Here is a 27,700-nt window from a genome sequence, read left to right as displayed (position 1 = left end):
TGCTTATCCACATTAGCACGGTGACGGTGCTGCCCCCTTTGGTCCGATCTCGGGGTGAATACTGTGGCGGCTGTCATGGCGGCGCCCATGTCACAGTTTTGCATGGTTGTGTGGCCAGCCATAGAGTTTCTCAAGAAACTCTATGTGGGCAGCCGTGTTTACCTTGCTACCGGTACTGCTTGGTACTCTTTGAAATCGAAACTGTGACTGGGCGCTCTAAAACGTCTCCGAATGAATGACCGTCCTGCACACGAGGCGTCCAGTCGTGATAAATAATAAGCTACCTATTGCAACAAGAAAAACAAGGTGCAAAATTTTTGTGTTGTGCTCCTTTATAAGAAAAAATTTTGGCATTTCGAAAACGTCAGCAGATTAGGTTCTGAGGAAACAGTGGCACTTGTATGTACAGTTATCTTTATAACGTGGCATAAAAAATGGTCCGTATGTGCACTACTGTCCTGAGATGGCACTAAATGCAAAGAAAAATTTTGAACAGGACTTAGCGTCATTCCTTTGAACAGGAAAGTTATTTATAAACTTAGTGGGGCTGTTTAGTTTGCGAATATTTCTATAGACATTCAGTGCACTGAGAACTTTTAATTTGCCCCAAGGATAACTACTGTGCATTTATGCCGAGCCCAAGCGAAGGTGACCTGCGATAGCCTACGCAATTGTGTGACTACAGTAATTAGCTGCTCCTAAAGCGGTGTGCCGCTTGTTCAAGTAAACCGTCTCCAACGATAAACATGGAAATACTGCATATGTGTCAGTGTGATACCCACCCTATTATGGTTAACACCGTCAGTCGAAATCAAACTCAAAAATGGTTCCCTAAAGTAAACTCAATAATTAGGGCAGCTAAAATCTCTGTGTTTCAAATGAGTCGCTAGGTTCTGTTCAGTAAGCGTGTAAAAGGGGACACTTAACCGAGACATGGAAGCTTTGTTTTCAAAAAGCTAATTTAGGCAACTACTGTGAGCAGTAGTCAAGGCTCGTGCGAAATTTTATTTGCTGTCCACGCCACTGGTTGAAACTTAAAATAGCCCTGCTATACCTCGGTAGACTGCACTACCAGTAAGAGTGCGGTGACGATTTCCGTAATCTTTTTTATTATCGGTGTTTTAAACAAAGTGCAAGAGTGATACACATGACATTTGTACCACTGTCCTACAAAGGGCTACTGGACTGCTGCAGTCATGAAATTTTGTCCTGCAAGGGCTGGGGAAGAGCTTGAGCAAGACCTCTGCTAACGTTCGCCATAAGTCATTTCTCTTATCTTCCGTATGGGTAATTTCTGAACGTCATTTGGTATCGGTATTCCATAAACTTACTGGTTTCCAAGATGACTGAAATCTGTACGCCGATTCTGAAATATATAGTTTCTGTTCCACAGTTATCTGTTGAAAACACATGGTGCACGCATAAGGTGCCTCACGAAAAAAAAAATGCTTGAGACCAGTCATGTCTAAATAGCTCATGAGAATAAGTAATAAAAATAAATAAAAGCATGGGATGAAGACATTCATTAGCGGACCACTAGTGGAAGGTCAGCGGGCCGCGTGTTTGAGACTCTTGCTATAGGGGGGATTAGCAACAGCTCATGTTGTGTTATGTTTTCGTTGGAAAGTTTGCGTTAAGACACTAAAGAGCAGAACGATTTTTCGCGTATTATTGAAGTACAATGTCACAATTCTGAAAACAGCACTCTTACCGCGACAAGACGCTTAGTAAAACCGAAAAAACGTGCCAACAGAAAATGCAAGTGGCGACACCACCTTAAGATTCCCGCTCCAAAAATCATGACGTAAGAAATTTTGAAGGCGCTACTAGGTCCTACACACCTTCCAAGAAATAAAGATTAAGTACATTGCAATCTAGGTGTGTCCTAAACTTAGCATACAAATTTTCAGAAAAGTTCATCAAGCCACTGCCACGAAAATACCGATATTACATTTTAAAATTTCTGATGTCACGCGCGGAGATTTAAAAATGTCATTTCAACCTTGATTTTCTTCGCTAACTGATGATAGTAAAACATATGGCATTAAAGTTCTCAGAGTGCACTTTATCAATCTAATTGTTCCTCTTTAGTGTCGCTTCTAGGGTTGCTGTTGGTGGATACTTTGCACCAAATTGGTTCTTTTCGACCCTGCTTGGCGACAAAAATAGTCTGGCGCATTGTGTTTGCAGATGAAATGCGTTGCTTTTAAGCTTTTCTGTGGTTTCAGCGAATGCGCTCGCCTACACCAGCATGCTTGTGCGCATCGAGCTACCCTGACGCTGCGCTCGACGCGCCTGCGAGTACGGAATGGCTGAAGGCCTGACCACATGCACGCATTGCAGTGCGTCAGCGCATGACCTCCTTGACGCGGCGCCACGCCCTCTCCCTATGGATAAAGAGCGCGCGCAGCATCGTGTAGCCGGCTAAATTTAGTCGGTGTTGCGTAGCCACGCGCCCTCTCCATCCATGGGGAGCAGGTGCGGCGTCAAAAAGCCAAGCGCTGATGCTCTGCGGCGGCCGCTGCTCATGCTGCCCACCATCTATGCTAGTCCAAGTATTGCGATTAATTTTGACGTGAAGCGTCTGATCTTGTCGAAGCTTGACACAAACACAGATCTGCAACAAAGTGAAGCTCGTGTGTTCGTCTTTAACCAGATTTCGCTATCTGAAGCTGCACTTGTATCATATGTGAACTTTGCTAATCCAATTCAGCTCCAAAGAAGAAACTGTTTGAACGGGGAGGAGGGCTAACTCGACCAAAGGCCTGACCGCACGCGTCTGTTGCAGCGCATCAGTGTGTAGACGCGGCGCCGCGCCCTGAGAAAAAAGGCGCGTGGCTACACGAGGACGCCGCGCATCGCCGACCTGGTGACGCGCTTCAACGGATGTGTGTGGCCAGGCCATTTATTTTTCGGTCGTGAGAATATGGGAAGCGAGACATGTGCGTAGCTGCAAGCTATCTGTCCACTTGTCGTTGCAAGATGCGGACGTACCTTGTCGATCACTAGCTTTCACTTTTTGCCGTGATGGATATTTTATCTTACCCTGAACTTCGTTTTCACGCGCAACCAGCAATCGCGTCCAGTCGAAGCCGCACTGATGCAATGTGGGTGCCCGCCACTGCGGATCGTCTGCTCAAGCTTGCTGACCGACGTCTCACGAGTGTAGTAAGTTGCGGTCGCTGAAGGTGAGGCATTTATATAAACGGTAACCTATTATGGACGCATAAAAAATTAAACAACGCGAATGTTGCTACTGCACCCAACAACCGAATGACTACGTAAGCCGACAAGGTCACCTGGCTGTTGAGGCTGCCTACCGCAGCAGTGGATAGAATGAGGCTCATCACCATGCTTGCCGTGTAGCCCCAGCGTGACACCTTCTGTACGAGCGTGCGACTGGAGACGGCCAGCCTGTACAGCATGCCGCACAGAAAGAACACGCTGCCGGCGTAGTAGCATAGCGCCTGCACCCCGACGAAGGCGTCGACCTTCCGCAGCAACCTCTGCAGCTCGGCCAGGTTAAGCCGCACGTTCTCCACAGCCAAGCACTTTTCGTCGTCAGCGCGCTTCGCACTGTCCTCGAGCCGGCTGGCCTGCGCGGCCATGTATTCTCGAAACAGGCTGGAGAAGCACACGATCTGCCAGAAGAACATGTTGTTCCACACGGAGAGCAGAAAGCAGCTGGCGATGTACGTGGGCCAGAAGAGGTGCAACAGGTGCTCGCTCTGGCCTCCGAGAAGGGCGGACGCCACCGATATGTGACGGCTGTGGCCCGCAAACAGCTTGAGAGCGTCGGCGAGCGTGAAGAGAAGGCAGAGCAGAGAGGTCTTCCAAAGACGGCGGCCAGAGAGCTTCGCGTCCAGGTCGAGCTTTTGTTCTAGCTTGGCTGCCGAGAGGACGATGTCGGCCAGCAGGTCGCGTCTGAGCGCCATGTTGATGAAGCTGATGACTGCTTGGCCGTAGACGAGCATGTAGTTGCCCGCCTGAGTCACTATGGTGATCTGGTCGGCCGGCTTGTCGAACCAGAGACGGATGATGACGTAAGTTAGCAGCAGGCAGGAGAACAAGGTCGCGCAGGCGAGGAAGTACACGAGTCGGAGCAGCACCCAAGGTACGCTTCTCGCCCTGCGCACGAAAGGGCAGCCGGCGATCCTGCTCGTCAGGATCAGGAGATGGACGGCGCGGGAAACGGCAGAACCTTCTGCTGTGTTTCTTCTTTCCTGTTGATGGGCGTTCCTTGAGGGCACTGTCAATTAACCAGTTTTATTCGTACGGGACAGGTAATTTACAATGCACAGAATGTATTGCGGGTCTCAAAAGTACGAGACTACAATGGGAATCCCAGGAAACGTTACGTGTAAATATTACAAGAATTGGCCCAAGTGTTATCAATAGAACATGCATATAACTGGCACAGGAGAATATAAAAAAAAAACCTTAGATTTGTGAAACTAATACATGAATAATTTAGTAGGTAAACACAGTACGTAGAAACGCAAATCTAGCACAATAAAAAAAGGAAAATGCACAGAACACTCAAGTGATAAAAAAAGAACGTTTGAAATGTTAAAATGAAAAGTTTTGATTGTAGAAATTTGGGTAGATCATTATATTATACCATTGCATAGCATTATGAGGACAAGTAAACCGCGATAAGTAGAAAATGCATAAGAATAAATTTTAGCGGCAAACCTGCTAGTTCTTGCGTTGGCTAAAGACTCGGGATCAACAATGTTTAGCGGCCTTGCTGCTTATTGTTTGTTCATAGATGACAATTAGACTAAACCGACACATGTGTTCAGCAGTTAAGGCGTTGTTGCAGAGAAGGAGCGCTGTGGTGTCGCTAGAACAACTGAAAATACTTTAGGGAACTAGATTTTGTGAAATCTCTCTGAGATATTGTGCATGCTGTTTGAACACTGCATGACAAATATAATAAATAGTGGACGGTTATTTCGATGCTTCGCCGTCAACGAAGCATCGTTTCCTTTCTTGAAGGTGCAAAGAAGCTTCGGTAAATTTTTAGAGCGAAGCACCTGAATGTTTCAGTTTTGTTGACGTATAATGACGTCGTCGCGGTTCATCATAAACGGGTATGCGTAATAAATTACGGCCGCGGGATAAATTTTATCCAGTGACCGCGGAGAAACAGGGGAGGTGTTGCTGTGGGAAACAACTGCTTGCTTCATCATCATCAATCTGACTACGCCCACTGCAGGACAAAGGCTCCTGCCATGTTGCGCCAGCTAGTCAACTCGGTCCTGTGCTTGCTGCTGCCACCCGCAAACTCCATAAGCTCATCTGCCCACCTAAGTTTCGGTCTTCCCTTAATCCGCTTGCCTTCTCTTGGAATAGTCTGGGGTCCCAAGAGAAGGTAATCCAGTCTGTGATCGCGGGTAACTGGCCTTAGAGGCAGACTTTATGCTGTCGTATTCCCATTAATTTTGCTTTTCTTCAATCGCTATCTTTTCTCTCTCTCTCTCTCTCTCTCTCTCTCTCTCTGCGATATCTCTTTTTTATAACCTTTTATTTCTCTTACCCCCTTACGGCTGGCTATACCCCAGCACAGGGTATAGCCAGCCGGTCTAAGAACTGTCCTTCCGCTTATTTCTCTCCCCATCCTCTAGTCTGTAATCCTTAACGGCCAGCGGTTATCTTGCCTTCGCGCTACGTGCCCTGCCCATGACTATTTCTTCGTCTTGATTTCGACTATCTTAACACCCGTTTGTTCCCTGATACATTCTGCTCTCTTCTCGGCCCTTAGAATTACACCAATCATTCTACATTCCAATGCTGGCTGCTTCGTCTTCAACTTCAGTTGAACTCTTTTGTAATACTCCAAGTTTTTGCTCCTTACCGGTAAGATGCAGCTGTTATATACGTTCCTCTTGATGGATAGTGGTAATATACCATTAATGATTTGAGAATGTTTGCCGAATGTGCTCCATCCCATTCTTATTGTTGTGGTTACTTGAATTTTGTGGTTTGGCTCCGCGGTTACTACGTACTTCTTTACAACTTCAACTGCACTGCTACCTTCAGAGGTGGTTGTACATTACTTTTATTTTCTGGAGATTAATTTCAAGACCTTCCTTTCTACTCTCCTTGTGTAATTCAGTAATCGTGAATTGCAGTTCGTCCCCTCAGCAATGCAATGGCATCGGCAAGTAACTTCCTCACGTTAGTGGAGCTGAAGCACCCTTCCCTACATGAACCTTGTTTTGCATCATAGATGTCTGAATAAGCACATCAAGTGTGGAGTCCTTCTTGTCCCCTTTGTCCTTGTAAAAGGTGCGCTACGTATCTGAATAAGCAGTTTCTGACAGACGGGGCTGTAGTGGGGGTTCACAACTGCGGAAAAAAAAAGAATGTGCTTTTGGAGGGAGCGTTGATCGGATTTAGTCGCCTTTTTTTTTTTGTCGCAAAGTTACAGTTTTAGGCATAGACTGCATAAATTTAGCTTTTTTATTATTATTATCACATTAAATGTTACATGTTGATTCCTTACACGCTGTGATCAAAATGTTTCGAAATTAATTCTAAACATTAAACTACGGTGCATTTCAAGGTCGTGAGGCATTTAGGGCACTTTTAAAAAAAAGAACGATTTTCTCGTGTTCGTAAGTTGCGGTTTCATAACACCGAAAACACCACTCAAACCACGAGAAAACACTTCGTATAAAACGAGGAAATGCGCGAAAACATAGAAAGCGATGATCCCACCGTGAAGTTTCTACATCAGCTAGCCGTGTCGTCATAAATTTTGACGGCGTCTGCTTGGGCATTGGTAAGAACTGTTTAGATTGTGCTCTTAGGAACCCAGAGCTCAACATAACAGGTTTCAGAAAACTTCATTGAACGAATGTGGCCAAAGTATGCAAGTATACTATGAGATTAGTGGCGTTCACGGACATTCGCCTGCTCTAGGTTCGGTACAAAATTCAAAAATATAACTTGTAGGTTCATTTACGCTTCTAATAATTGTTCTATCACGCCGAGATTAATGACAAAAGAGTTATGAAATGATATATAATTGATATGTATAAGCAGATTTAACGTTTCACTTTCGTCTCCTTTTGAGCCACATTTAGAAGTCCCTCAAAATTTCAAACGAAGCAGCTGGTTTACCTGTGATTTTGTCTCTCCAGTATCTCCCGCTCGTCCTGTGGGGTATCATAGCGCTCATAAAGTACAGGGCACGTTTTGATATTTCACAAACGGTGTACTTTTTCAGAGTTTCTTACAAACTTAATCGCTCGACTTCGTATCAAGAACCGATTGCCTGCAAGGGAGCCCCGTTGAAGCGGTGCGTTGTCGGCAAGACAATGCACGTAAACGGCTTTGATATCGATCGTTCAGTTCACGGAACTAGCCATTTGATTTTACTCGTCTAAAATATGGCACGTAGCCACTGTGGCGGATTGACCAAGAAAGTGGAGCGTTATTTTTCTACGAGCACTGCAACGATACTGTTTTTTTTTTTGCCGGTGCGTTTGTGTGTGTTCTTATATGTACACACGTCCAAAGTTGAAAAAAATATTCGTGAGTAGGATGTTTTTAACCCCCTCCTCCCCTTTGGCCACGCCCACAGTTCCGTCCGATCGTTCTTTACTGACAAAACTGTGACGTCGTCTAACGAAACGTTCCTTGTTATTTCGGAACGCCCGCTATTGCTCTAAGCGTCATGCGCAGTGAAACAAGCTGACCGGAAGTTGCAAGCTGTCCGCCCACCTCAACGAACTGGAAGCGCGTCGAAAACTTACGACGGAGTGAATGAACAAGCCTGCAATAGTCATTGGAAGGGCACTGTTTACAACTAACACAAGAAACATAAAGCTACGGCTAGTGCGGGCGATTTGGTGAACAAGAGCGGCTTGACAGGCTCTCTGTTGAATGTCTCGCCACGCCAGTAACAGAAAGCTTGACAGCTTGATTTTCGTGCACCCCGAGTCCTTAATAAAAATTGCACAATATTCCTTCCACGAAGACATTAGCAGAGCTGAAACACCCTTCCCGGTTGCATAAAATAAATCTCTCTGAAAATAGTGCGGCGAATTGTTCTCCTATTAACCCACTGTGGGGGAAGGCGAGGTGAATTGTCAGGCTCTTATTCATCTGTCTCTCATTGCTCATTGGCATGGGTTACGCGGTGGTAAACATCGGAACACGCTGCATGCTTCGCGCCTATACCCAAGTTAGTGGCACGCCCTTCCCTACATGCTTTTTATATCACATGTGCCTTTCAAGTAGCTCCATAGGCAGTTCCGTGGTATGTTGTAGATTGCTTTTGTGTATGATTTTCCTGTATATAAGTATTGCACTAAACTATTGAAAATTCCCTATCCTGTTTGGCAGCTCAACTTTGCATGATTAAAAAAAAGTCCGCATATCTACGAAGTGAATGATGATGGAGGATCAGTAAACCGTGAGTCCTCGGCACATCTGCTCAATCATCATCACATAAAGACGTGACACAAGAATCGAGGGCTCGTGCCGATGCCTCGGGGAAGCGCGTTTGGAACGTATTTGTGCTGCCCTGGCAGTGCGAAACCTGCAGTGCGTTTCAAACGCGTTTGTTCAAAGTGTTATGCCAGCGAGTCCTCGTCAAACGTCCGTGCCTCTGAAACAGGCAATCTGGGTCAAGGCCAGCCCGCAGCCCGCCGGGCGCGAACAGCTCCACGGCGTGAACACGCGCGGCGCATCTGTGGCCCACGTGCATTGAGTCAGCGTCGTACGTGACAGCGAGCCGGCGTCCTCATGTCTGGTGGCCTGACGCATCGCGCGGCGAACCCCATTGGAGGAGCCTGCTCTGAAGACCAGCGGCGCTTCTGATTGGACATTTTAGTTGGGCCCGGTGTAAATAAAAGAAGCCCTGCGGCGTGTCGCGATCAGCGGTTTTAGGCGAAAGGCTGACCTATGTGTTAGAGAGAGGAGCTCGGCTCTTCGAGTCTCTGCCGGCCCCAGTGACGAAATTGTAACGCCTCTGTATATATGCTGTACATAAACCTTGTTTAACTCACCGTCGTCTCGTCCGCTCGTCTCCTCAGCTCTGCGCAGAAGCAGTCGCGAGCCGAGAAACATACGCTACCAAACGGCTGGTGACCTTCCCGGCGGGGTCGAAAGCAGTGGCGCCTCCGGGACCGCGTCGGCGTCGCCGTCTTTCGCAACAGTGGAGGTCAGCGGCGGGATTTCGGAGGTGGCTACGCAACAGTGGTGGCAGCGGTGGGATCGGGCCATCGTTCGCAACAGTGGTTGGCAGCTGCGGGATCGGCCGGCGTCAGCGACATCGATGCGGTGAGTGCCTGATGTTTTCCCCTCAGTTCACCAGACTACTCTAGCTCAGGTTGTAGTAGTTTAGAGAAGGGCTGTGTGAAGCATTAGAGTGAGCTTTGATCGTTTCAAGCAAAGTCGAAGTGCTTTGAAACCAAAGTTAATGCGGAGGGGGTAAACACGGGAGAGTGAAAAGTTGCTTGCGCGTCTTGCTAGTTGACTTATTGTGGGTACGGCAAGTAAATTGTTAACAGGGGCAAACAGCAAGAGGCTAGTGTGAACGATGGAGAACCTTAAAGTGAAGGAACTCATCGAAATTTGTGAGGAACTCGGCATTACTTTGGGCCGTGCGAAACGAAAGCAAGCGATCCTTGAGATCATGAAGGATGAGGGAGTGTCGGCTGAGGAAGTCGATGAGGCCTGGGTGGATATTAAAGCACGCCGTGAGGAGGCTGAAAGGCGAGAAGTAGAAGCTCGCGAACGTGAGGAGGCTGAAAGGCGAGAAGCTCGTGAAGAGGCTGAAAGGCGCGAAGCTCGCGAACGTGAAGAAAGGCGCGAAGCTCGCGAACGTGAAGAAAGGCGAGAAGCTCGCGAACGCGAAGAAGCTGAAAGGCGCGAACGTCGCGAGGAGGCCGAGAGACAGGAGCGCCTCGAGATGAAACGAATAGAATTGGCAATCCTACAGTGTTCGCAGGCGCCTAGCGCAGCTTCTCCGACGATTCAGGTCAGCGGTATTAGAATTCGGGATCAACTGCCACCGTTCGTAGTGGGCGAGGACATGGCGAAGTATCTCGTCAAGTTTGAACACGTCTGTGAGCGAAATGCTTTGGAGCAGTCTCTTTGGGCGCGGAACCTGCTAGCTCTTCTTCCCGGCGAAGTGTCCGACGCGATAACTTGCTTGTCGAGGGAAGCGTTTGAGAGCTATGACGAGGTTAAGGAAGTGCTCTTGAGACGTTATAAGTTGTCACCCGAGGCTTTCAGGCAAAGGTTCCGGTATGCTAAAAAGGGGAATGAGTCACACGTTGACTTCGCGTTTCGTCTTAAAGCCGATTTGATCGAATGGCTCAAGGGCGAAGGTGTTTATGACGACCGCGATAAAGTGGTGGAATGCGTTGCATTGGAGCAATTCTACCGCTGCATCGAGGAGGATGTTAAACTTTGGCTGCAGGACAAACTTGGTGAAGTACAGTTAAATAAGGCAGCTGAGTTAGCTGAGGAGTATTACACTCGCCGAAAGTTGCATAGCAGGGCAGTGCGCGTTGAAAAGGATGAAAGGAAAGAGGGATTTTCAAGGAAACCTGATCAACGGAAACCCGTTCCGCACCGTAATTTCAAAAAGGACCCGTCTCTTACGAAGGACAGTGTAGGGGAAGGGCAAACAGAAGCGGAGAGATCGAGTGAGGTTTCTACCACACAGGCATTTGAATCGGAAAACAAACGGAAGCCGCTAATCTGCTACAACTGCAAAAAGGAAGGACACATCGCGAGAAACTGTCAGGAAAAATTTGCCTTCGCAACAATCCGAGAATCAGAAAAAAACATGCGGTTGTTGGAGCCGTATCTCCAAGAAATTAGGGTGAATCAGAAAACGTGCCGAGCACTTAGAGACTCAGCGGCAACCATGGACGTTGTCCATCCTTCATTGGTGTCTCCGGATGACTTCACAGGAGAATGCGCGTGGATCAGGCAAGTCGCCGAGGAGCAGAGTGTTCGCTTACCAATCGCCACGGTTGTCATTGAAGGCCCGTTCGGTAAGCTTTGCACCGAAGCAGCTGTGTCTGCCGCGCTAAATGATCGTTTTCCTTATCTATTCTCCAACAACTCAGAGCAGCTTCTCAAAGAGCAGGGCAAATCGTTCTTCCCCAACTTAGCGTGCATGGCTCTCACGCGATCGCAAGCGCGAAAGCTTTCGCGGAAGCTGGACTTGGTTCCATGCGGTGAACTCTCAAGTGACCTTGTCGGCGGGTCGACGGAACCCCAGAAAGGAAAGTTTCCGCATGAGTCATGGGAGCAGTCACGCGAGCGGCCCGTCGTCGAACCGGCCGGCGCGGTTTCCGTAGAAAGGGGAGACTACGTGGCGCCATTGAGTCAGAGCGAGAGGGTTGCAACGCTCTCGCCTGTTGCGGAAAGTTGGAGCGAGCTGCCGAGAGTTGATCGAGAGACGCTCATTCAAGAGCAGAGTGAGGATCTCTCGATTGAAGCGCTAGTGGAAAGCCAAATTGAAGCGCTAGTGGAAAGCCAGAAAAACGCGGCAAAAGTGCTGTCGAAGGAGCACTACGAGAAATCGGGGAAGAAGCGCGCTTTTGAAGTTGATAATCAGGTAATGCGGCTGCAGCCACCCAAAAGGAACAAGCTTGAGGTTCATTGGGAAGGGCCCGCCAAAGTATTATCGAAGCCTTGCGATACAAATTATGAAGTGAAATTAGGAAGGCGGCCGGACAAAATTTACAACTTGATGAAACCCAATGTTCAACATCAAGCGGTCGTAAATCAGCTGTTGAAGGCTTCGGAGGAAGAGGAAGCAGAAAATTTGAGTTCTAGTGAAGTAATCGAAGGGGGATCGAAAGTAATCCGGGAGCAGATAAACCTAGAGCCTAGCTTAAGTGAAGGAGGACCTGAGAAAGAGGACCTGAGAAAGATTGGTTCCGAGTTTGAAGACGTGTTTTCGGACCGCCCCGGAAACACGAGGGTGATCGAACACGATATCGAGCTAAGCGGTGAGGAGCCAATCCATAGCAAGCCGTATCGTTGTTCTCCTGTGGAACGTCGCAAGTGTGAGCCGCTCTTGGTACCGCATAGGTATCGTCGCCTAAAAGTGACCGGTTACTGAGATGGAGCGTGGTACTCCGGCAGGGCAACTTTGACGTTCGCTAAAAAAAAAAGAGAAAGCTATACGCTAATGCAGGTGCATTGAGCAGTGCGTTCCTGCTAGTAACTTCTTAACCTTTCGGTTTCTGGCTGGCGATTCGGGGCAAAATTTTGACCTCATCACGACCTAGGCTGAGCGCTCTCGTTCAGAGTGATCTCAAGGGGCCAACTTTATGTGGTATTCTAATCCGTTACGTTGTTGTACGTGGAAAAAAAATTGAGTTGTCATTTTAGGGGTCTTTTGTCCCACATGTGCCTCTTGATGTAGAGGGAACAAAATTCCGATAAACACGTAGATAGGTATATGTTGTACTATACTTTGTCTGGTGTTCTGTCGGGTGACCGAGGGCACTTGCTTGTGTCGTGTGTTGTCTGTTGTCGAACCGTTCTTAGCAAGTTGCAGAACCATCGACAAGTGCTGAAACCGAAAATGGTCAGAAGAGACGAGCGAAGTTGGCCAGCAAGTTGTGGCGACAAGCCAGTGGAGCGGGGATCCGTCGTCAATGATGGGATGTGTTCCCGGAACAGTCTGGAGCTGTATTCTCCCCATGGCCCTGGAGGCGAACCTGGAGGGACCTGGCGAACGAGCGCACCTGACATCCGAGCCCCGTGGAAGCAGCTCGTCTTTCCGGTGCATTGTCTGGCGGCGGGGGTGCTGTTATGCCAGCGAGTCCTCGTCAAACGTCCGTGCCTCTGAAACAGGCAATCTGGGTCAAGGCCAGCCCGCAGCCCGCCGGGCGCGAACAGCTCCACGGCGTGAACACGCGCGGCGCATCTGTGGCCCACGTGCATTGAGTCAGCGTCGCACGTGACAGCGAGCCGGCGTCCTCATGTCTGGTGGCCTGACGCATCGCGCGGCGAACCCCATTGGAGGAGCCTGCTCTGAAGACCAGCGGCGCTTCTGATTGGACATTTTAGTTGGGCCCGGTGTAAATAAAAGAAGCCCTGCGGCGTGTCGCGATCAGCGGTTTTAGGCGAAAGGCTGACCTATGTGTTAGAGAGAGGAGCTCGGCTCTTCGAGTCTCTGCCGGCCCCAGTGACGAAATTGTAACGCCTCTGTATATATGCTGTACATAAACCTTGTTTAACTCACCGTCGTCTCGTCCGCTCGTCTCCTCAGCTCTGCGCAGAAGCAGTCGCGAGCCGAGAAACATACGCTACCAAACGGCTGGTGACCTTCCCGGCGGGGTCGAAAGCAGTGGCGCCTCCGGGACCGCGTCGGCGTCGCCGTCTTTCGCAACAGTGGAGGTCAGCGGCGGGATTTCGGAGGTGGCTACGCAACAAAAGCCAGCGAGTTATAGACCTTTTCTACGGAGGAGAATTTCCTCCTTTCTGGGCTGTTGCACGACAGTACAAAAGCCGACGTCACAGCCTCGGCAGTGCATTTTTGGGGGGTCACGCGCACTAAAAACAACCCATACAGGACTATGGCGGCGCCCAGGTAGCTTTGAGTTAAAGAGTGTAGTGGAAAGTTCGATGGGACGCTTGTATGAAATACACTGGAGAGCGACACCATGTGTCCCTTCAGCCTCGCGCGTGCTCCTTGTTGGGCTGCAGAAATAATTGTCATTTCCACAATAAACACACTACTACTACTGATCGCAAGGTCCGCTTGTCGGCGAGTCCGCTTCGCTTCGGTCTCGCGAGCTCTCACCACAGTGTCTTGGCAGTGAGCCCGCGCTGCTGCGGCGTTACGCCGAGCTCTCCGCGCCGCTGCTTCCAGGGCGTTCATGACGAGTCGCGTAAAAGAGATCCGCCATCTTGTGAGCGCTCTTTATATTACCGGAGAGAGCACAGCTGCGCCCCTAGAAGAAGAAAGGAGAACTAGCGGTTACGGCGTGAGACAAGCCCCGAGCACATGGAGCAAGCTCCTGAAAGAGCGCGCTCCGGGGATACGGCTTCTTGTTCGTTGTTGTTTTAATATTTTGTTTCGCTCCCAGAACACGTGTGCCTGTATAATCGGCGTGTGATGCAATAACTTCGATGGACGAGCTAGAGAAAGGAGAAATAAAGGAAGATAAAATATATAGCCTTGAGATCTGGCGTCCTGTCGTGTGTGACGTCAGTTTGTGGACTCCGCTCTCAACCGCGCTGCTCCTGCTCGCAGATCGTCTGCTTCGGACGGGAACTTTGTCGAACGGACAGCCTCGCGAGGGTCATCTAATATCCACAACGAATGTTTTTGACTCAGTCGAAAATTTCACGGTGCAATTATGAATTTGTTTTAGTTGCAGATGGATCAGCAGGGCCAGGGAACCTCCCAGATAACCGATGAGCACGCTGATGCCGCCGACCGCATTGCTGGTCAGAAAGTGAAACGGTGTGCGAGTGTTCTCGCGCGCCATCTGCAGCTTCCGCCGTGCGATGCTAATTAGTTCGGGTGTTTCAAAATTTCAATGAGCGTGCCTTTCTCCAGCATCTGCAAGCATGTAGACAAAGAAAGCATAACTTCGCGGTGTCTCATTGACGGCGTGGTGGTGTATGACGCAGGCCACGTTGTTGAGTGTGCGCAGCCGATGCCATCAATGGAAATCGCATCACTGTCGCGGCTCTGGTCCTGAAAACACGCGGACTTGTGAACCCGCCACACAACGTTCCCATGGCGATCGAGTGCTGCGCAATATGGTGAAGTACAGCTTTGTACCTCGGTGTGCTTCGTCCGTTCGTGGAAAGGACTTTAGCTTTCACAGCAATCCTAAAGGGCATGCGTGCCCTTTCCTTAGGATATCTTTTCTGTGGTGCAATGATAGTGACAGTGGACACGAGGATATGTGTGGGAATCGCTGATTTCTGCCACTCTGGCATTCGCTAACAACACATGAGATAATTACTGCAGAGCAGCTGTTTAAATTACTGCTTCGGCAGTCAATCGACCGTTCATGGTATCCACTAGAAATGAAAAGCAACATCAAATTACCCTATTTGAGATAATAGTGCTTCGACTGCAGTTATGGGCGTCGGCACGGCGCAAGCCCGTGTTGTATCGCAGTAAGAAAAGTCTTGAGGGGTGAGTGCTGGTGTGCTTCGGGAAGGAGGCACCCCCTGGCTGATGCAAATGAGGTTTGTCTGCACAATGTTCGCTCAGTGAGAGCGACATATCATGAAGTAGTTCGTATTAATACCACACATGGCCGTCGCTCGGGTATCAGAATATAACAAATATTTATCGTTGATTGTATATACCGCGCACAGAACCACAAAGATTATGTGAGAGCATTTAGTGAGTGTGCACTAAACAGCGACAGCACGTTGTTTCGCTTATGAATTGATGGTAAGCAGTGTGCCAGGCGCGCGCTTGTCTTGATTACTAAACTACGTATATATATATATATATATATATATATATATATATATATATATATATATATATATATATATATATATATATATATATATATATATATATATATATATATATATATATATATATAGTCTTCGTGAAGGTATGGGATATGGCACAACGGGAGCGTTGTCAACAAGGATAAATATATTTATTTCCCAACAGTTTCGGGAGGGGTCCTCCCTTCATCAGGGGATGAGTTATACTGACATGAGCTTCCAGACTTCGTTGCTGCCGCGTCCCTCTCGCCTTGAAAGATGTTTGCGAGAGTGAGAGGGAACTAGAAAAAGGAAAAAAAAAACAAAAAAGGGGGAGAAAAAAGACTAAAAAGAAAAACAAAGAAAAGAAAGAAAGTAAAAAAGAGGAAGAACCACTGTCAACACTGAGAACGAAGCCAACTGTCCATCTACATCCACATACGGTTCATATCACGTGCTGTTCAGTTCTTGACGTGTGTCGGGCCACCCAAGATTGTCGCCGCGGTGCCGGGAGGGTCCGTGACGGCGTGCATAAAGAAAGGGGTTTCCCCGTAATGGGTCGGTCGGCGGGCGGCGTGCGTAAAGGAAGGAATTCCCGTTAATGGGTCGGTCGGCTATTTACCTTTAATCTTCGTCCGTTTCTCTTCAATGGTCATCAAGTGGTAGGCGAACATAAACACTTTGTATGTGCATGTGGGGAAAAAAACAAGAAAGGACAGTGTACACGTACGAGTCAGTCAGAAAAAAGCATGGTCTCCAGCTATCAATCTTTGTCACCAATTTTCTCCTGGCTTACTTCTCGGAGGCAGTTAAGTTTTCCGGGGTCCTCGTTGATGCCGGCTACTACTGTACGAAATTTGAAAATAAAATATGCCTCACGCTGTTCGCGCTCGCGTCTGTTTGAAAAACCGGACTGCAAAAGAGTTACGCTGATATTTTCAGAACTGTGGTTTGGCAGGCGCAGATGTCTAGATAAAGGTAGCTTCGGCAGTGAAGTGGCGTGGTACCGGTGATTATTGAACCGCAGCCGAAATGGCGTGTCTGTTTGGCCGATATATTCTTGTCCGCAGATGTTGCAATGTAGCATGTATATTACGTTACTGGAGTCACAATTAAGGCTTTCAGTTATGCAGAATTTGAAATCCGAGAAGTTCGCTTTGGATTCACGTGTTGTGACCATCTGTGGGCATACCTTGCATCGAGCTTTTCCGCGGGGATGGCACCCTGATTGAAATTTGGGGGTTTTTGTTTTTGCTCTGACAAGAATGTCCTTCAGATTTTTGTCCCGGCGGTATACCACGTGAGGTGGCTTCGCGAAAATAGAACTTCTATTTACTTCTATTCTTCTATTCTTCGCGAAATAGAACTTCTAATAAATAGAACTTCTAGAACTCTCGCAAACATCTTTCAAGGCGAGAGGGACGCGGCAGCAACGAAGTTTGGAAGCTCATGTCAGTATAACTCATCCCCTGATGAAGGGAGGACCTCTCCCGAAACTGGTGGGAAATAAATATATTTATCCTTGTTGACAACGCTCCCGTTGTGCCATATCCCATACCTATATATATATATATATATATATATATATATATATATATATATATATATATATATATATATATATATATATATATATATATATATATATATATATATATATATATATATATATATATATATATATATATATATATATATATATATATATATATATAAAGCTGTAGTATCAGATGACCTGCGCCGCTCTGCTGCGCGCTTACCTGAGGCTATTCAAAGCCCGTGTCATCGTCTCCCTGTCTGTAGGGGCCTTCGCGATGGGTTTTGGGACGGCATCTCTCTTGGTGTAAGTCGCCTACGCCTGTAGTTTGCGGTCAGTGAATGGCTGGAGTACTGGCGAGTCGCTAAAACACGGTTGAAAGTATACCGAAAAGTGGAGCGCAGGACGGGTATAGCAAAAGTCACTGTCAGCGAAGTGCTTGCTGCACACGGTCGGTGAGGGCGTGGAGCGCTTTCCCTCTCGGATTTTGACTATTCACTTCGTCCTCAACTTCGGCCCCTTATAGGATAACTGTGAAAGTCGACTCCCTTTTTACGGGTGGGTGGTCATATAACAGAGGCACAGAGCAGACTCCACCATTGCGCAGCACTCGCCGCGGAGACAAGCGGTCGTAGCTTTAAAGAAAACGTTGTGTGCTTTTTTTTAGGGGCGAAGCTCCTTAGGGCGTGGGCTGTGCGTCCCCTGTAGCCTGTATGTAGCCACCTCTAGTTTAGTTCTTGCAGTGTTCACTAGATGGCGGTACCGTCCCCTGTATGTAGCCACCTCTAGTTTAGTTCTTGCAGTGTTCATTAGATGGCGGTACCGTCTCCTGTATGTAGCCACCTCTCGTTTAGTTCTTGTAGTGTTTACTAAATGGTGGTACTTGTAGCTGATGATGAAAAGATGCAAGATGTTATAAACTAGAAAGCGGTACTTGTAGTTGATGAAAGACGCGAGATCTTATAAAATAGAAATGATGTCACATATGGCGCGTGTCATTGGTTGAAGGCAATCGTTCGATTTAGTGCGGCGACGTACGCTAGGGGGAGCGATGTAATAAAATCGGGTGGGCAAAATGTACAGAGGATTCATGGTTTACCAGGTTTACCTCCGGAGCTTCGCCCACTCATCATCATTCACTTCGTGGATATGGCGGAATTTTTTAAATGAGCGTTAAAAGCAGACACCCGTGATTGCTAGAACAGCATCGGTAGCCACCACACACAAGATAACCAATGGAGCTTCGTTTTTGCCGAGTTTTACCATGGTGGTTGCTTTATATACGGCGCTGCGCCTCCAAAGCGCGCGAATCCTCGAACTGATGTCATACAAGCGTGGCTAGCAGCGCCGTCACCTGTCGCACCCCAGGCCAATCGCAACCTTTTTCTTCGCGACACAAAATCAGAATTTGCTTTCAGAAGGCGAGCGTCTTACCCACTTGGCTATCCAGACATGCTAGCAGTAGCATTGCATAGCCCGGTATTGTAGGCGAGAAAGGGAAGTGAAAGGGAGAAGAAGAATGTGAGAAGAAGGTAAAGGAAGAAATTGAGAAAAGGAGAGGGAAAAAGGTAGCGAGAAAGAGCAGGGAAGATGTAGAAAGAAAAATAGAAATAGATTGAGGCAACGAAGACGTACAAAAGAAACAGAAGAGAGAAAGAAATTGAGGAGATAGCAAAACATCTACTAGGACTACCTAGGTGGCCGCATTTCACCTGCATGCAGTGCAAGCTACGCAACTTTCTTTTTTTTTTTTTGCATTCCGCTCTGTTGACAAGCGGCCAAGGCTATGTCGGGAACGGAGCCCGCGGCCTTCAGCGACGCCCTTTAAGGAAACACACGTGGACTTGCCAAACACATTAATATCTTTGGAGAGAGAGTTAACGTAGATATGTGGCAAGCCATGACTCTTAAAGAAGTAACAAGAAACCTGTGTTTCCTTACAGTGCGCCTTAGCGACCAAGCTCCCACGGTGGCTCGTTTTCAAGATTATGGATATGAAGCGAAGCTCAATACTTATGGACTGAATTAATTGGGCTACGAGAGGCTTATTCGTAAGCACTTTTATTCTCTCTTATAATCACGCCCACTGAATATGCAGCCCTCGTGAGAGAAAGAAATAATCGATGGGTGGCATTCAATAGCCACTCGGTCGATGCGTTCGCTCAGACAGACCGGGCAACGCCTCAGACGCGTGAAAAGAAGCGGGCGAGTCCACAGCAACAGGCCCTTTCCGCACTGCCCGGAGAATCTATTAATTTATTGTTGCTCCAACAAGTCAAGCGACCTGTACAGAAACGTCACGTATTACGTCATCGGTATGTTCATCGCTGTCTACCGTGGCTTTGGGAGTAGTGGTGAGAACTGCGAAGATGGCGAGGTGCCAAACACTGCCGCAGGCAAAGTAGCGATGCTAACGAAATTGCAAAAATTGCAGGTAGACCACTCATATCGCGCCGTTGCAGGGGGATGTCATGCATGATGTCTCTTCTCAGTTCAGGCTGTTGAATTGAAAATAAACGAGGGAAGAGGGGGAGGGTTGCAGCTCTTTCTCAACCTCCATCCGCGCTAGCTTCGCCCATGAAAATAGACTTGCCCGCGCGGAGCGATCTAACCTAACCCAAACTGTATACGCTACCCTATGGCTCCTGTAGTTGTGTCATATACAGTATCTCTAGCTTTTAGTCGACGGCAACGCCTTCTGACGCCTGTCGGCAGCGTGCGCCAGAAAGCGATGAGTTTCTGCAAGAACGCGGCCATCTGCAATTGTCGAATACAGAAAAATCCGGGCTGCAGGATATCAAAATTTCTTGTTATCACGTGAACAGAGCAAGTGTACTTTCATTGCTTGACCATATCTTGCGTGTTTTCAGTTTTACTTGTCAGTTTGCTGGTTGAGATGCTTCGCCGGGACAAGTCTCGAGTGGTGCCCGAGCAAAGTGCCGTGCCCAGCAAGGCGCTGCAGCTGCGCACCGAGTGCCGGCCTTTCTACGCTGGATTCCGCGTCATTGGCCGCGCACAGCGGCTTCTCGGCTGCTGCTTCTTGGAGAACCTCGCGTCCACCGACCCACAACGCGTAAGGGCAAAGAGAGCCAGCCTGTACCTGCTGTACCCGCTGTGCATATGGTGCTACCATTTGGGTAAGCCGTATACCCCACCCATTCTCCGACTTCATAGGGCGTACTTTATCCGCAAAACACAAACACAGAGTAAAGAAATACACCTGTCCTTGTCGTCGTGTGTTCCTTTACTCTGTGTTTGTGTTTCGCGGATATAGTATGTCATTAAGCAAGTACCAACTGGACCAACAAATAGTCTCGATTTAGCATAGGGCGACATGGTAATTCGTGCTAGGACACGCATTCAAGATTTTGTTGCATGCGTTTTCTAAGAATCTGAATGTGACCTTCTGTTGATCTGCTGTTTATGTTCAACTTGAGGTATAGTGACCCACCACGGTGGCGAAGGCACTCGGCTACCGACCCGCAGGCCACGGGATCTAATCTAGGCCGCGGTGGCCGCATTTGTGATGGGGACGAAAATGCTTGAGGCCCGTGTGCTTATATTTATGTGCACGTTTAAGAACCCCAAGTGTTCGAAATTTTCGAAGCCCTTCACTACGGTGTCTGTCATAATCATATGGTGGTTTTGGGACGTTAAACACCAACAATGCCACCGCTCCACGTCGAGTTTTTGATTGAGACATACCGCAGCGCAACAAATGAGTGACCGACAACAACAACAACAACAACAACAATAATAATAATAATAATAATAATAATAATAATAATAATAATAATAATAATAATAATAATAATATGAAAAACGCGCGCTCTCGATGCTTCAGACGTGAGATGCTGACGTGTGGTGACGTGCTTGCCAAGGTGAAGGTGCTGGCGCGTAGCACGAAGCGCATGTTTTTTCGCTGCTAGCGTGGTCGTGCCCTTAAATGGGCCCTGAAACACTTTTTCAAGTAACCATGGAATGGATTCGCTGGAAGAGCTTATTGCCTCACGAATTCAACGCCGCAACATTTTTAAGAATCCGTGCAGTGGGACTTACGAAGGTTTGCCGCATGCTGCAATCGTATTCTCTCCCCTCGTCCCGACGAAAGCGCTGGAAGCTAAACAGGGAGGGATGGCAGGGCCACAGAAAAACGTCACGCGGGCCTCGTGACTTTGAGCACTTTTTTTCTTTGAATGCGCGGCTTTTTCAATGTAATCGCGCGCGCACGCGTTTACAATTGTCTTACGGTGTACCGTGCTTACGGTGTACCATGCAGGAAAGAAAAAAGTTTTTCTTCCTCCATGTGGTGTACTGCATAGAGTTTTTTAATATACACTAGAGGGAACTCTGGCGCTAGTGTCTATGGGAGCTGCAACGCACGGCGCTTCAGTGAGCATGGGAATGATGGGTAGTAGTAGTAGTACACACATTTGTCTAAACTTCGTACTTCTGGCCTGCTTTTGGCTCCGTGTGTTCGTGTCGCTTAAAGCTGTTTTCTCACGAAACAAAAATCAGCAAATGTTCAGTGATTGAACTTCACCACCCTATTTTTTTTTCGAATTACCTTTCTAAATTGGGTCACGAAGTGCAAAAGGGTTGAATCTTTCTTTCAAAACAAAATCAAAACACAGCAATAAATGAAGCCGCAAGTACGATTCGCCGCCCGCAAGTACGAAGACTAGGCAAATGTGTGTACTATACTACCCATCATTCCCATGGTCGCTGAACGATCGCAGCGCCAGAGTGCCCTCTAGTTAATTTTGAGAAACTCTATGGTGTACTGTATTGTGGTCGCCACGGAGGAAGGAACCTTTCCTTCATAGAGTTTCCTACAATACTTACTAGAGAAAACTCTGGAGCTGCAACGCACGGCGCTTCAACGAGCATGGGAATGATGGGTAATACACACATTTGTCTAATCTTCGTACTTCTGGCCTGCCTTTGGCTCCGTGTGTGTTCATGTGTCTTAAAGCTTTTTTTTTTTCTCAAAACAAGAAGCAGCAAATGTTCAGCGATTGCGCTTCACCTTCCTATTTTTTTCGGCTTACCTTTTCAAATAAGGTCGCGAAGTTTACAAGGGTTTGTTCTTTTCTTTAAAACGAAATCGTAACCAGCAATAAACGAAGCCGCAAGTACGATTCGCCACCCGCAAGTACGAAGACTAGGCAAATGTGTTTACTACCCATCATTAGCCACCATACCATCATTCCCATGGTCGCTGAACAATCGCAGCGCCAGAGTGCCCTCTAGTTAATTTTGAGAAACTATATGCTTTCCTTCCTTCGTGGTGGTCGCTGACTGCTATTATAACTAGATGAATGTAGCCATGATGATGTGATAAGTGGATGGATAAATGGATTGATATGGGTGTACCCTTTAAATTGGGCTGCAGCTGTTACCACCTAGCCTAACCAACGCAAATATGGCGACACAGAGCATGACCTCTAAAATTACCGCTGCGCGCCCGTTATTGCGCGTTTGCCATCTCAAAGGCTATGCACTGTGACACAAAGTTACAGTAACTGCGTTCATTGTTTGTATATTATTTGCTGTAAGCTCTAAAAAACTACGCTAGGCCTGTCAATGGGGATGGCTGGACGGCGAACACTATGCTGTTTATAATACTTGAAACACGAGCTCCGCTGTTCGCGTTTCATTTGATGCCGATAGTACTTCTACTTCCAACGAAATATCGTTGTTGCTCGTACATTAACTGTGCTCACATTCATAGCGGGAATGACCCCAGTGGTCTTCTAAAACTTGTAGGCATACCGGAACCCCTTTTGCAGGGTGACTGCAATACAATTGTCCTGTTTACAGACAATTATGAAGCTCAGCAATAAGATATTTTACTTTAATATTAACGTGGATTCTCGCATGGTGCATCTACCGATTTCGACCCTAGGTTAAAGTCAAGTTACAGTACTAATTTTGGCGACTTGACATAACAGTCTGGCTAGTTATGATGACTTCGGGTACAAAAACTTACAAAATGGCCGCATATGCGTCACCAACGAACCCGCTATGAGGGGCGGTCATCAAAACCTCACGATATTATCATGAAGCATCAGGGATGTACACAAATAATATATATATATATATATATATATATATATATATATATATATATATATATATATATATATATATATATATATATATATATATATATATATATATATATATATATATATATATATATATATATATATATATATATATATATATATATATATATATATATTGTAACGGATATAACAACCTCACAACCGGGACGTCCTATTTACAAGGTTTAATAAGGGCGAACTTGTGCCCAAAGCCAAAAGAACTACACAGTAGCTGGGAGAAAGCAGCGAACGCTCGTCGTCCTCTTCTTCTCTTCTTTTCCGCTGCTCGGTAGCAGCTCGTGCACAGGCTGGGCCGGCTCGTGCCTTCCGGCGGGCTTCATGAGTCGTAGCGATGCCGTCAGCGTTCCTCTTTTAACAACGTCTGCGTTGTACTGCGCCTTAACAATTCCTCGTGGCATTATCCCCCCTCTCAAGCGGCATCGCCCCGATGCTTGCGATGAGGCTGTTTTTTTTTTTTTTTTTGTGTGCAAGTTTGTAAAAATGAGGTTGCAGTACGTCAAGGTATTGGGGTGGCTAGGTTTGGAATCGGTCGTAGTACGGTTTCATCCGTACAATGTGTACACGCTCCGTGGGATTGCGTCGCCTCGAATGCAGGTGGCCTGCAGGCTTGACTTCGTAGACGAGGTCATTGTGTCGCTGTACGATCTCGTAGGGGCCAAAATACCGTGAAATGAGTTTTTCGGAGAGGCCTCGTCGTCGTACTGGAGTCCATATCCACACTTTGTCGCCAACGTCATATCGCGTGTCAAGTCTTCCTCGGTTGTAGCGGTCGGCATCGATGCGGTGTTGGTGGCGTATTCGGTATCTTGCTAACTGGCGGGCTTCTTCCGCTCTTTGTAGAAAGTCGTCAAGATCGGGGGGGTAGTCATCTTGGTCTATTGGTAACATAGCATCCAGTGTTGTGGTAACAGCACGACCGTAAACTAGTTCAAATGGGGTGATTTTGGTGGTCTCTTGCACAGCCGTATTGTAGGCGAAAGTGACGTATGGTAAAATTTCGTCCCACTTTTTGTGCTCGACATCCACATACATGGATATCATGTCCGCTAAAGTTCTGTTAAGGCGTTCGGTCAGGCCATTGCATTGAGGATGATATGCAGTGGTTTTCCTATGAACAGTGTGAGTCATGTTGAGCAGGCACTTCAAAAGTTGCGCCGTGAAAGCCGTTCCGCGATCGGTGATTACAACCGTTGGAGCGCCATGTCGCAGGACTATTTTGTGTACGAAGAATTGGGCCACTTCTGCTGCCGTTCCTCGTTCCAAAGAGTCTGTTTCGGCGTATCTAGTTAAATAATCAGTGGCCACAACGATCCATTTCTTGCCGAGTAAAGATGTCGGGAAGGGTCCAAGGAGGTCCATTCCAACTTGGCGGAAAGGCGCTTTCGGTGGATCTATAGGTTGTAGAAGGCCCGCTGGTTTAGAACGTGGTGTTTTTCGTCTTTGGCACTCGCGGCATGTTTTGACGTAGTGTTGCACTGAAGCTAGTAGCTTGGGCCAATAATAATGGAGACTGATCCTTGCAAGCGTTCGCGTCACACCCAAATGTCCAGATGTGGGCTCATCGTGACACGCTCGAAGTATTTCTTGTCGCATAGTTGCTGGAACGACAAGCAGGAACTTTTCGCGGTTGGGCTTGAAGTTTCTCTTGTAGAGAACGTTTCCTCGGAGGCAGAACAATGCGAGGCTTCGAGAAAATATACGGGGTACTTGTACGTCAATTCCTTGCAGGTGTTCGATAAGCGGGAGTAATTGTTTGTCTGTACGTTGGAGTTCGGCTATTTGAGTGGTCTCGACAATTCCTACGAACGGAAAGTCGTCTTCTTCTGATAGTGGTGTGTCTGTAGGAGCCCGTGACAAACAGTCGGCATCGGTATGTTTTTTGCCAGATCGGTATACGACGGTTATATCGTATTCTTGCAGTCTGAGGCTCCACCTTGCTAGTCGTCCAGATGGTTCCTTTATGTTCGCCAGCCAGCAAAGTGCATGGTGATCGCTGACTGCCTTGAATGGTCTACCATATAGGTACGGCCGAAATTTACTGATGGCCCAGACGACGGCAAGGCATTCTTTTTCCGTGGCCGAATAGTTTGTCTCTGCTTTTGTTAGAGTCCGACTGGCATAAGCTATCACTTTTTCTTCACCTTTCTGCCACTGTATTAGAACGCATCCAAGGCCGATGTTACTGGCATCTGTGTGTATTTCCGTGTCGGCTGTCTCATCAAAGTGAGAAAGAATCGGGGGGTTTTCTAACCTCTTTCTCAATTCGTTGAAGGCGCTTTGTTGCTCGTTTTGCCACTGGAAAGGCACATCTTCTCTCGTAAGTCTCGTTAAGGGTTCTGCGATCTTTGAAAAATTTCTCACAAATCGTCTATAGTACGCACATAGACCTAGAAATCTCCGTACTGACTTTTTGTCTGTTGGCACCGGAAACCTTGCGACGGCGGCCGTCTTATCAGGATCAGGGCGAACACCTTGGGCGCTGACGACATGCCCAAGAAAACGAAGCTCTTCGAAAGCTAATCGGCACTTCTCTGGCTTGATTGTCAAATCTGCCGAACGGATTGCCTCTAACACTGACCGAAGGCGCTTGATGTGCTCCTCAAATGTAGCCGCGAAGATGACCACGTCGTCTAGGTACACTAGGCAACACTGCCACTTCAATCCGGAAAGCACAGTGTCCATCATGCGTTGGAACGTTGCCGGCGCACAACAGAGACCAAACGGGAGAGCCTTAAATTCGTAAAGTCCGTCCGGGGTAACAAAAGCAGTCTTTTCGCGATCACGTTCATCAACCTCGATCTGCCAGTATCCACTTTTCAGATCTAGTGATGAGAAGAACTTGGCACACCGAAGTCGATCTAACGTGTCGTCGATGCGTGGAAGGGGATATACATCCCGTTTAGTCACAGCATTCAGTTTCCTGTAGTCGACACAAAACCGTAGCGTGTTATCCTTCTTGACAAGCACCACGGGAGATGACCACGGGCTGTTAGAAGGCTGGATAACATCATCTTCAAGCATTTCTCGTACCTGCTTCTTGATGACTTCCCTTTCCTTAGGGGAAACACGATACGGGTGCTGGCATACCGGCCTGGTTGTCTCGTCCGTTATGATCCTGTGTTTTGTAATGCTCGTGCGCCGTACCTTTGAACTGTTGGAGAAACAGCTGCCAAATTCCCGCACGAGGTCGTATAGCTGTTGACGTTGAATCTCTGAAAGATTAGGATTTACGTATATTGTGTCGCAGGCATCAGATGGAAGTTTCACATTCGGTGACGTCGTTTCAAGACTGCATATTTCTGTCACTTCACAGAACTCATGAAGAAACGCTATTGCCGTCCCTTTTGCGATGTGCTGGAATTCGTTACCGAAATTCGTCAAGAGGATGTCTGTGCACCCGTTTCGCAGCTGGATAATCCCTCGTGCCACACAAACGCCTCTTTTCAAGAAAACATCCACGTTGCTCTCCGCCACACCCTCGTAGTCGCTGAATGCATCATTATGCACGAGAACCATTATACTGCTCCGTGGCGGTACAGTCACATCATCGTCGACGACGCGCAGTGGAGTGGTACATCGTTCATCTGATCGTGCTACCTTTAAAGCTTGCTCCGTCGAAAAGGACACGCTCGACCTCTGTAAATTGATAATCGCACCATTAGCTTGTAGGAAATCCATTCCCAGTATCACTTCCCTCGAGCACACAGGCAGGACGACAAAGTCACCGACGTAAGTGAAGCCCCGTATCATGACCCTTGCGGTACATCGGCCGGAAGGGGTTATGAGGTGACCACCTGCAGTACGTACTTGAGGTCCACCCCATTCGGTCAGAACTTTCTTGAGTCGCTTCGCTAATTCGTAACTTATCACAGAATAATCCGCACCAGTATCGATCAAAGCATTGAGCTCTAGTCCGTCAATCACCAACGGCAAGTCTGAAGTAATTTTCTCTGTACTGCACTCCTTTACCTGGAAACAGTCGTCGTTATCAGGCTCGTGCCGCAGTGGAGGATCTTCACATCCCAAGTCGCCAGCGGCCTCGCCTCCACAGGTCGCCCTCTTCAGTTTCCCGGATTTGGGCTAGGCGAACGCTGCCTAGACGTGCTTGGGAAGGGACGTGGGCTAGACGAGCGGTAGCGCATAGGGGATGGTGAGCGTGGTTGATGACGACGAGGCGGGTCAAATTCCCGACGTGAGCATAGGTATTCTTCAATCTCGGAAGGTCTTTCGCCGTTTCGCGGACACGGTGCATTGATGGCGAATCCCCTAAGACCAGCTTGACGATATCGGCAGAATCGGTACAGGTGGCCAGCCTCTCCACAGTGGAAACACAAGGGCCTACGTGTGGCATCTCGCCACACATCGCTCTTCCGTGGCATCATCTCTCTCGCACGAGGTGGAGTGCGTGTTGCCTCTACGATTTCAGGCGGGCTGCGCATTGTCTGCACATAAGTACTTGGTGTCTCGATCGGCGAACAGTGCAGAGTAGGTCGCCTGAGCACCTCGGAGTACGTTACCGCCCGTCGTGTCGCCGGCACATCACTCCGCGGCTCCCGCATGGCCTGTCGAATTT

General features: G+C 47.8%; 2 protein-coding genes across 4 annotated transcripts in view; one reads left to right on the top strand and one right to left on the bottom strand.

Annotated features, from left to right (window-relative positions):
* The window catches only part of LOC119163948 (Gustatory receptor 68a), a 93,924-nt gene that overhangs the window by 8,187 nt on the left and 58,037 nt on the right, over positions 1-27,700 (top strand). For all 3 annotated transcript variants that reach the window (XR_012885436.1, XR_012885437.1, XM_075870770.1), the window contains exon 2: positions 19,867-20,133. Coding sequence is in view for 1 of the 3 variants with exons in the window: in XM_075870770.1 (XP_075726885.1) it covers positions 19,867-20,133 (267 nt within the window). In the remaining 2 variants the exon portion in view is untranslated. The remainder of the gene's footprint in view (positions 1-19,866; positions 20,134-27,700) is intronic.
* On the bottom strand, positions 1,087-8,032 carry LOC142768767 (uncharacterized). Its single transcript, XM_075870769.1, has 2 exons — positions 7,132-8,032; positions 1,087-4,249 (listed from the first exon to the last, which is right to left on the bottom strand). The coding sequence occupies exons 1-2, from the start codon at positions 7,187-7,189 to the stop codon at positions 3,198-3,200; spliced, it is 1,110 nt and encodes a 369-aa protein (XP_075726884.1). The 5' UTR covers positions 7,190-8,032; the 3' UTR covers positions 1,087-3,197.

The sequence above is a fragment of the Rhipicephalus microplus genome, chromosome 8 (assembly GCF_043290135.1).
Source record: "Rhipicephalus microplus isolate Deutch F79 chromosome 8, USDA_Rmic, whole genome shotgun sequence".
NCBI lineage: Eukaryota > Metazoa > Arthropoda > Arachnida > Ixodida > Ixodidae > Rhipicephalus > Rhipicephalus microplus.
This window is presented reverse-complemented; position numbering and strand designations above follow the sequence as displayed.